Source organism: Ruditapes philippinarum, unplaced genomic scaffold, assembly GCF_026571515.1.
Source record: "Ruditapes philippinarum isolate M1 unplaced genomic scaffold, ASM2657151v2 ctg3369_1_1_1_1, whole genome shotgun sequence".
Lineage (NCBI taxonomy): Eukaryota > Metazoa > Mollusca > Bivalvia > Venerida > Veneridae > Ruditapes > Ruditapes philippinarum.
In genome coordinates this window covers 23,057-33,875 of record NW_026862371.1, presented here as the reverse complement: position 1 = coordinate 33,875, position 10,819 = coordinate 23,057, and the positions used below count along the sequence as shown (strand labels likewise).

The 10,819-nt window shown below is 33.4% G+C and overlaps 1 protein-coding gene across 1 annotated transcript; it reads right to left on the bottom strand.

The window, feature by feature from the left end:
• Window positions 1-1,749: 1,749 nt before the first annotated feature.
• On the bottom strand, window positions 1,750-7,414 carry LOC132718910 (uncharacterized). Its single transcript, XM_060702609.1, has 3 exons — window positions 7,239-7,414; window positions 4,485-5,931; window positions 1,750-3,476 (listed from the first exon to the last, which is right to left on the bottom strand). The coding sequence occupies exons 2-3, from the start codon at window positions 5,857-5,859 to the stop codon at window positions 3,241-3,243; spliced, it is 1,611 nt and encodes a 536-aa protein (XP_060558592.1). The 5' UTR covers window positions 5,860-5,931; window positions 7,239-7,414; the 3' UTR covers window positions 1,750-3,240.
• Window positions 7,415-10,819: the final 3,405 nt, after the last annotated feature.

Here is a 10,819-nt window from a genome sequence, read left to right as displayed (position 1 = left end):
TTGATTTCAATATAAACTGTTATTCGTAACTTTCCGGGCATTTCCGTTATACTCCGGAAAAGGATCTCTATTGGAAGCATGCAGTTAAAAACTCAAATGCATGTATTCTGAATATTTGATTCATCATTACTTTATATGAGCCTTCGTTGACGTGTTGATGACTTCCTGACACGGGACAATTATACACCACGTTCTTTTGAAAGATTATTGAGTCCATCTTAATATGCAAAGATTTCCTGTCCCACGTAGTCTAATTTGTTTCCAAGTTTATTAAGGTTTTCCAACCTGTTGTTCCTAAATATATACTTAGTCAGCATCCAATGTCGATTTTAATGGTGTCCAGGGCATACAGTAAATTTTTTTTCCACAAAATGTCAAATAGAATATTCAAGATCATTATTGCTTCTCTATAAATCTAATAAAATGAAAGTTTCCAAAGCCCTAGGGCGTTCATGGAGTCTCCCCCTTCCCAACCCCCAATAACACTCGGATCTACCATTATATGAGCCGCGTCACGACAAAACCAACATAGTGGGTTTGCGACCAGCATGGATCCAGACCAGCCTGCGCACCCGCGCAGTCTGATCAGGATCCATGATGTTCGCTTATCAACTCTATAACAAGTAGAGAAACCGATAGCGAACAGTCAGACTGAGCGGATGCGCAGGCTGGTCTGGATCCATGGTGGTCGCAAACCCACTACGTAAGTTTTGTCGTGACGCGGCTCATATATACATACTCACACAAGTGCTTCCAGAGTCAATCATAATTACACAGAAATGTACTTTTATAATGTTATGGCTTACAACGCGTGGGATGTTATGAGAAAATCTGATATATAAAATTCTCTGTAAAGGCAACATCTGTTCATTATAATTAAAAAACGATAATAAACAGTGAACACAAATATTGTCTCTCTTTCGGAACACCTCGTCAATTATACAAAATCATCCCGGAAATAGTAGATCTATCACGTGACTTTTGATGTCAGAGTTTTTTTGTACAATGAGAAACGAATGTATTGTTTTGGCATCAATTGGGGATGTTTATTTCGGTAATTAAACAATTGGTTAAACCTTGTTTTGCACCACAACTGGTTCTCATTTTAGTTCCAGTACAAGGAAAGTCGAACATTTGTTTAGTTTTAGAATTACAACAGGTAAGCAATTGCCAAGTTAATACAGCACCAATCAAGGAAAGCTTTTAAGTTTCAGTAACAGAAAATGCCAACATTTTAGATTTATCACTAGAATATGTCAGCTTGTTAGTTTCAGTACAGGTTGGCTTTTTAGGGCATGTTCCTGAATAGGTCGACAGTTTTGTTTGGCAAGCCTTATCTAAGAATGCCACCTTACCGACCATATGCGTTGTCATCCCTTTTTATAAGCATTCCAATTTTAATAGTAAACAAGTTTTCCAAGTTTTAAGTAAAATGTCTAGAAAATAAACCTTCATAACGGGTTAACTATGAACTTCTAAGTTGAAATGTGGCATAACTGAGGAACGAACATGATCTTTAGGCCTATATGTTTTTTTTTTTAAATTCACTCCAAATTTGATTTAAATGTTCGAATGAACACCTTTGACATTTTTTTGAGAAACGAGGGAAAAAAGTGGCATAACTCTGCAATGCATAATTTTCGGATTATCTGCACGTATAAGAAAAACGAACATTGACGAAAATGTTTACAAACGGACGATGACAATGGCTATTGGAAGTGGGGTTTAAAATGATAGAAAGACACATAATAAATTTCATATACTTTTTTTTATTTTTCATCGAATCAAATTTGTGGTCAAAGACATAAATAAATAAATAAAACTATAATACAGTCATTCTTAAATGGGTCATGAGTTGTGGCTGCACATTGTATCAAATGTAAAAAATAAAAACAATGTAGAGTAGACTTATAATTGTACATGAGATGATATCAGTTTAAATTCTCTGTCAGTTCATTTTCTTACAATTCACAGATCCTTATTTGGCAGATTTTTACCACTTGTAACATAAATGAGCCGCGTCACGACAAAACCAACATAATGGGTTTGCGACCAGCATGGATCCAGACCAGCCTGCACATCCGCGCAGTCTGATCAGGATCCATGCTGTTCGCTTACAAACCCTATAGCAAGTAGAGAAACTGATAGCGAACAGCATGGATCCTGATCAGACTGCGCGGATGCGCAGGCTGGTCTGGATCCATGCTGGTCGCAAACCCATTATGTTGGTTTTGTCATGGCACGGCTCAAATGGCAAGAGATGAGCAAATTATATTCACCAGACATCTGTTTTAACATTTTAAGAAAAATAAAATCAACTGTAAAACTTATCAGGTGTAACCCCCGTGCATAGTGAATGATACAGTTGAATATATGTAAAAGGTCAAATATCCAATTATGTACAGTCTAATATGGTCTCATACCAAAATACACTGCTTCAATAACATAAATCTTCATGTATAGCATTTCAAGAATGACATTTTAACCTCTTATCTGAGCATGTTCTTATTTACTTTCATGGAAAAAAAATGTAGGCAATAATTTAAAGAATTTGCTCTACAGACATAAAAAGATGTACTTTAGTAGATATTTGTTAAATGTTCATACTGAAAATTACAAAACATACTTTTTCATCCTAAACAAATGCAACAGTATTATTTATCAAATTATGTATGCTTTTATCCTGCTCTCGAATTTTTCTAGAAGAAACTATAGCTAATTGATAAATTTTATATACATCGACAAACATCGTCTGTATTGGTAATGATTGTTTAAGTATATAAATGTTTCATAACCAAAATGTAGCAATACCTTTGTTTACAGTAAGTTACACAGTGTATGTGTTTATTGACCGATTTTACTTTAACCTTGATAATGCTCAAGGATATAGATATATTTAAAAAATTTCCATTAAACTATATATGAAACATTCAAAAACAAATGAGAAAAGCGGCGAGTTTTAACCTGTCCCACTTAAAACTAGGTCAACATCGATTTGTTAGCAGACGAATAATTATCCATAACATTCCGTAACGCAGTCATTTTTCCTCTTTGTTTAAATGGCAGCATGTCTTAGAAGACGATGAAATACCATACAAACTCGTAATGCTTTTAATAGTTATCATTTCCTGTTTAGCATAACATAAATCACAAGTCTATTTTAGGAATGTTTTAATTATGTACCAATGTATCTGACAGAGAAAACCGGAAGTGCGACGACGCGTCTGAATGAAAGTCTCACTACAAATTTTGCAACATTTCTTTCAGTAAAACTTGCATGTCAGTGTTTATTCTTTTGCAAAACAGATTCTCAACCATGCGGCAATTTATTCCATATAAAGTTGGCAGGAGCATAAGGATGCGTGAATAATGCATGACGTCATCTGGGCGCGTGGTGGTCACATGCTGTTGTAATAACTGTTGCACGGCAGAGTTGAGTTTTTCCACAAGTTCGGTATTATCTAATCCAACATTCCCTGAAAATACAAATAAAGAAACAAATAAATACAAAGGAAAGGCAGAAATTAACACCCCTATCCCAAGTTTTTTTTCCTGCCACGGAGAAGGTATGTACAAGAAGGTCAATATTTAAGACATAATAATAATAATAATTGTTTTCACTTATTATGTCAGATGAAAGTTATGACTTTCAACTGATGTTTTCAAGTTTGGCTATTTTCAGGCACATCTGATAGCACTAATCAACGTTAAGATGAAGTGGTCAGCAAGTGTAGTGGTCATTTAAGGGTGAGGCTGAGGGCTTTGTCCTTCGTTCAGGACACTTGGTCAGTTTGCGGTCATAGGTTGTTAGTTACAAGTCTTACATGACCTGACCTTGGCCGAAGTTCAGACAGTGGTCAGTGAAGCAAGTACAAAGAAATTATTACTGGAATGATTGACCATGTTAATTACTACGTCGATTGACCAGTAGTGACCATATGACCTTGGTGTATTGGTCAGTTTCGGACAATGACCGCCTTAACCCTGACTGCATTAAAATAACCGTTTGCTAGTAATATAATGACAAATCATTCATGATTTAGATTAACTTTAAGTAAGAATATAAATCTACATTTTCCTACAGAAAGATTATTTCATTTCTTTGTTTTTATGGGTTTTTTTGTTTGTTTTGTTTTCTTCTACATAACATTCCCAATATCTTTAACCCTTAATGTTTATATTCACTGTATATAATAATTATATGAAGCCAACATCAGACTTTACTATTAATTTTTGTGATTAAGTAAAATAATCTATCATTTTCCACAGAAGTATGCACTGTATACCGAAGCCTCAGTTTCGACAATGTCAATGAACTATTGGGGGTCACGCTGTTTCATAGCGCTAAGGTTATTGACATTTTTTTTCTTTCGGTTAGTTGAATGACTTTAAGTTTATTACAACTAAACAATCCCCTCAAAAACAAAATAAAACATAAATACAAACTGTATTATACAATGTAGAAGGAGAGAGTATAAACCTACCTGAATTAAAAAGGACGGCCATTCGCATGAGAGCATATTCTTTCTGATCCATTCCCATGTTTCTGCATTTCCGCGTGAAACTCTGAATCCCCTCAACTGATTTCATGGTCGGTTCATCTTGAGACGGCGTGACATCATTTGATTGTTTTTCATCCCGATGAAGTGGAGTGACAGCGAATTCATAATCATTTTCAGCCATAAGTAATAAAAGCATTCTTGTCCAAGAATTTAACAATAGTGTCATTTTATCGTTTTGAGACATTGACTGAAATTCTGGAATTGATTTTGAAAACTGCACGATTTTCACGAGCCAGTCTGATACGCGTGATGTTATTGGATAAACCATCTTTTTAGCAAGAGTAACTCGGGTTGAACCAGTCACTGGAATATCCGGTCTGTATACGTCAGATCCGGGAGAATCACGTCCACTATCTGAGCTGTAGTCAGTGTTAATATGTTTGCCTGGCCTGAGTAAAGTACGTAGAAGAGATCCGTTTCCAAGACTTTCATTAAATTCACTCTCGTCCGAAACTATTGTAGAACTATGTTTTGGCTCAGCCTTACGTGACAAGTCAATAGGCTGGTCATCAATACCCACTGAGTATCCTTCAGAATTAGAAATAGGTAAACGAATGTCGAATGCTATTTGAGATCCTGAGTACGGGCTGTTGGAATTTTCATGAAAATTATATGGTGAGTTTGCAAGTCGGCTTGATGAATACGGACTAACTGCGCGGCGTGTTTGGTACGGACTATTTGTTAGACTCGGTGAATATGGTGACCCGTCGTTTTGATGTACTGAGTAAGGTGATCCTACGTTCTGACTCGGAGAGTAAGATCTATTTGGAGAACTGTAACGTGGAGATGATCCAATGAATGGAGACCCTGATTCTTGAAATGGCGATGATCTTCCTTCATATGCCGGTGAAGATCGTTCATATACACTACCACTGAATTGTGACGGATCGTGGTAATAAGATCCGTTACTATAATTTGAATGCCTATCCACCAATGGAGAATGAGTGCGTTTTGGTGATCTTGTCACCAAATGAGATTGTGGTGAAGAGTTTTGCACAGAACGCATCGGAGAACTACAAGTATAAGGTCTAAATGAATGCACGTGATCCCTTTCGATATGTATTAAAGGTATAGTTGTGTCCTTTTCAGAATCCCTACACTCTTGAAAAGTAGTCCGATGAGATGACGTCAGATGCATATATGCTGAAGGGATTTCCCCAAGTAGCACACTCTGTAAAGTATTTGAATTCCGTAAGTTTTCAGATGATTCCTGATGCATTTTTAAACTATTTCTTTGTACACACACAGGGTTATGTAAATCCGTCACTGCAGAGTTTAAATTATGAGTTGGTGCCATTATATAATGCAACCATGTAAAATATCCGTGTTTAAATCCTTTCAGTAAATATCCTTATCTTCGTGAAAATTTCTGAAATAGAAAACGAAAAGGAATTTAAATCAAACTTATTTACAACTAATATCATTCATACATAAAAGTAAAATCTAGGCGTGTCTATGCGCAATAATCCCCTCTATTACATATCGGCGTGAAACGGTTGGTACCTGCAGCTATATATCTTCATATGATCTACATGATTAATTTTTGAATATTTATATATCCAAAATATTAACCGATATATTTACAGATTACTTAGTTTTTGTCTTGAAAATTGTATGATTTTTAAAATTTAAGTTTTTGTCTTGAAAATTGTATGATTTTTAAAATTTACAAAGTATTAAAAACTAGAGCAAACTGGTTTAATTATGGATCCGAATTTAACTGATTATACAAGTAGAAATGGCTACCTAGTATCCTTAAATGTCAAAAATATGATGAATATAGTTTAACGTTTAAACTAACTCCTTGTATCAGCGTAGAAATATATCGAAAAAAAGTAAACGAGAAGAAATGTTTCCATACAGTGACGTTTAGCTATTTTATCCAATAGTTTAACTTGAAAAAAAGAGACTTCGATAAAGTACACTGTACAGCGCGGATGAAATATTGAAGCAGACGATATTGTAGGAATGTAGGTTAGTAGTGTCATTCGTTGACCTTCGAATACGCAATCGTCTATTTTAGTCGCTCACGCACAAGTGGGTGACCTACTGTTCATAGATAGCGCTTGCCTCGTTCAGACATAATATAGCAGGACTAGTTTGTATTATTTTATTGACAAAGTCACCTCTCGGTTGTAACTTTTATCCTAGATTTATGACAGAACAATATCAGCGAGTAATAAAACTGTATCAATTATTTATGAATGCGAAAAGTGGGTGAAATAAAACGAATGACCATATGAAAGACTTACGATTTTTTCTTATTTCATTTAATAAAGATAATATTTAACAATTTAAGAAATGAAAAACAAAGAGAAAAAAAAACAAAAAAAACCCTCAATATCAGTCAATTATTAAAATACATGAGATCGCTTATATAATAATAATAATAATAATAAAATAATAATAATAATAATAATAATAATGATAATAATAAATCTTTCAGTACTTTAGGGAATATTTACTTATTGCAGAAACCTTCAAGAAGCTAAAAAATATTTAATTTCTTAAAACAAAGAATTAAGTAGATCTAAAAAAAAGTTTCATGATAAAAAGTAACATCAATATTATTAAAAAAATAAAATAATTATATATACTTATTAGTTAACGGACACAGCTTTTAAACTACATCAGTCCATTAATTTATATACATATTTAAATATCTATAATACATACCTTCTATCCAAATTTATTATTCTCCTGTTATTAATATAAATAGTATAAAATAGTTTGTTTAATCTCCCGCGAGCGTTCGCTAACCAATATTTTCTGTACACTGAAGAATATTACGAAACGTTCAAAGTATGTGACCTTAAGTTCGTTTTTTTTTATCCAATCAGATGAGGCGTTGCATATCGGTGAAGTAGAATGTAAATCTAGTACACTTGACCTAGCGCAACATGAACATGTGACTTATGACCCTTACTCTCTAAGCAAAGTGAATTAAATAGTTTAAGTCGGGTATATTTTGTGGGTTTACATATGATCTCAAAGTCATGAATGAGAAAAGTTCATGTTTAAGACTTGCAGTAAATCTGTGTTTTCGATTCATAAATTCTATCGACAGTTGCAGAGCATTTGATCATTATCCGCTTTCTCTATTTGTTTACGTTTAGAGAATATTCGTGACCCGTGTTCTTAAAATAGCCTTCAGTATGAATGACGTCAAACGACGAAACTGAGTAACCTTGAGCGAAATACACAAAAGAGAAATACGCAGTTCGACTGTGTGAATGTACTAGAAAGTCCCGCCCGGATTATTTCGGAATGATAATTCACATGTTTATCGTTGAAGGTCATAAGATAGAGTGGAAAATCTAGAAGATATATTTAAATGTTTATGGAAGGCCAATAACTAAATTAGGAATGTTGATTATTTTATCAGGAGTGTTTCGGCCATGTTTAACTAGTGGTGAGAGGTAACAAGGAACAAAACTCTGACCTTGTTTCCAAATTAGTACTGCTTTTCCACGAAAGGAAATGTACGGGAATTGATTATAATAATAAGATCTAATAATAATAATAATAATAATAAATAATAATAATAGATCTAGCTAGATCTTATAAAAAAAAAAAAAAACAGACCCCCCCCCCCCCAAAAAAAAAAAAAACACCCAAAAACAACAACAACACAAACAACAATAACGTTCTGATTAATATTTGCATTGTTTACTATTGTTTTTCTATTTCTTGAGATCTATTGCTATACATAAGCCTGTCTATCTTCATTATATATATATATATATATATATATATATATATATATATATATATATATATATATATATATATATATATATATATATATATATATATATATATATATATATATATATATATATATATACATACATGTACATAGGATCTACATGTAGATCAACATCTTGTCAAATTACAACTGAAACCTTATTGTTCTTAGTCTCCCGAAATCAAAAGTTGATATTGACGCACTCTTTATAGGAAAAGTGTGCTAGATCTGCACCACTATTAGTCACAACAACAAAGTCCACAATAATAAACCGTTACCATATATGAGAGTCTTCTATTTGACCGAATTAAACATTTTCAAGAGCTCGTTGAAGATTTAACTTGTTTGAAACATCCTATACTGTGTGAGATATGACAAGGTCTCTTGAAACTATGTTTCTGGATTTTAACTGTTCGTATAAAATTTAGTATTTCAGATTTATGCTGCACATACCATTTTTAAAAAACTCAATAACATTTTTTTTTGTTTTAAATTCTTGCTTTCCTAGGAGTCTCTACTTCTTCGATTTTTTTTCAAAGTCTTAAAGGAAGGATCTAGATCTATCAAGATAATGTATTCATCCTAAAAATGTGAAAACATAAAATTTATCCCTATTTATATAGATAGGGGTACCTCTTTTTCTTCCAGTACTGTACATAACCCGCTCTGGGGCATTAACGTATATATAAATATAGGGATGTGTAGTACTTAAAATGATTTCGGTTATTTCAGGCAGAGCAGAAGCACCTACCAGAAAACCCTCTTCCAAAGTTATTGATGGGATTCTAACTAGTGAGCTTGACTTTTCAAAGCCGACCGATATGGAACTTAGAAACCTCTCCCCAACTCCTCACGTCGCGGAAGTATCGATTTTACTTTTCCATTCATTAACTAATACTCACAATGACATCTCTTCCTATAACATGAATATATCTGTTCAAGGTCGGGGGAAGTTACGTGTAAACATCACGAGAATGAAATTTTCTAATGCACCGAATCACTCCATATTTGTTTACATGGAGATAAAAAGTACTGCGCATGAATTCGTATTGTGCGAACTTGACCGAATTGTTATTTATCGACTCTGACCGTTTAAGTAAACAAACTTTCAGTATAATATCTAAAGTTGTTTATATTCAAATCATATTTTTGTTTAGGGTATGTCCGGTTTGAGGTTTACCCATAGATATGTGGTTGTTTTGAATGACTCGCACACAAAAACAACAAAAAAGTTAAAATACAGTTCAGATGTAAGGAAATCAAATTTTCAGTACATTGTCTTTCATAAGCTTCTATAAAAGTTAACGTGGTAGGTATTCCTCAATTTTGATTTGTAGCTACATGTGCGTACATATTGAAAATGTGTACACAAATGTACATAATACGTCGAATGAAATTAAAGATATGTACTCGTAAATGTAATACTAAATGTGAAGAATTTACTCTACGTGCTTCCATATGGAAGGGTAAAAAGAACATGTTGTGTTTGCGGTTCTTCTGTCCTTCTTTTGTTATACGAGAAGGTCGTACTTTTTATCTGTAAGTTGCCTTTCGTCACAAAATGAATTCACTTGTTAGAAACTGAAATAAAAGTGTATTAAACTGTATACACGTTGTTGACAGTTTAAAAATATTGTATGAATTTAAAAAATAACCCCAAAAATGCAAGTTTGAAAGAAAAAGGTTACCAGAGAATGGCGCATGTCGTTTACGTACACTATGATCCACGTGACTTTTTATTCTTTGTTACAACTTTTTCGATTAACTTCATTAATAGCAAAATGTAATGATTTTAAAGCGCTGAGCTAATACAGGGTGGGATTTTAAAACACTGACCTTTCCTAAGCGGGCTGAACATTATGTTTACACTCAGTATCATCTTCAACAATATATCATTATATTATATCGATGAGGGAGGGAAAACATTTGCAATTACTGACCTTACAGTTCGTAAATTACTGCATCCACTGACAAAGTTAATAAAGATAAAATGACAATTTTCTTACGGGACAAATGATAAAAATGTTGTTATATACTGTTCACGTAAACACACATGCACAACTCATAAAACCCTTACTGACCTTTTCATCTAACTGACATTAAATAACACATATTATCTTCTTCTTCAAGTTTGTTATTTGTTAGTTTTTGTTTGTAAAATAAACACAATTTTGTTTTATACACAGAACTTTTGACATATTTTTACCATAAAGGTTAACCATCAATCTAAACATTTTCAAAAATACATATACATGTGTACGATTCAAGGTCTTAATTTCAAGTCAAAACATAGCAGTTAGCTCTAACGGAAACCCCACCCACTCACTGCATTTCAACATAAATTATTCAAGTGACGTCAATGAAAACCTTTAAGCCAGATTATATGCGTATGGTTGTTTTGTTTTCTATGTATGCATCAGATCCATTCATATTCAAGTCAACACTTTTATTTACCAATAGATATTTCAACCAAGGAAGGTCGAAGTATTTACGTACGGAGGTATGGAAG

Excerpts from the sequence above, each read along its gene's own strand:
- LOC132718910 (XM_060702609.1), bottom strand. The coding sequence starts at position 5,859 with ATGGCACCAACTCATAATTTAAACTCTGCAGTGACGGATTTACATAAC. Across the intron at positions 3,477-4,484 it reads GGCCGTCCTTTTTAATTCAG|GGAATGTTGGATTAGATAAT; the intron begins GTAGGTTTATAC and ends TTGTATTTTCAG.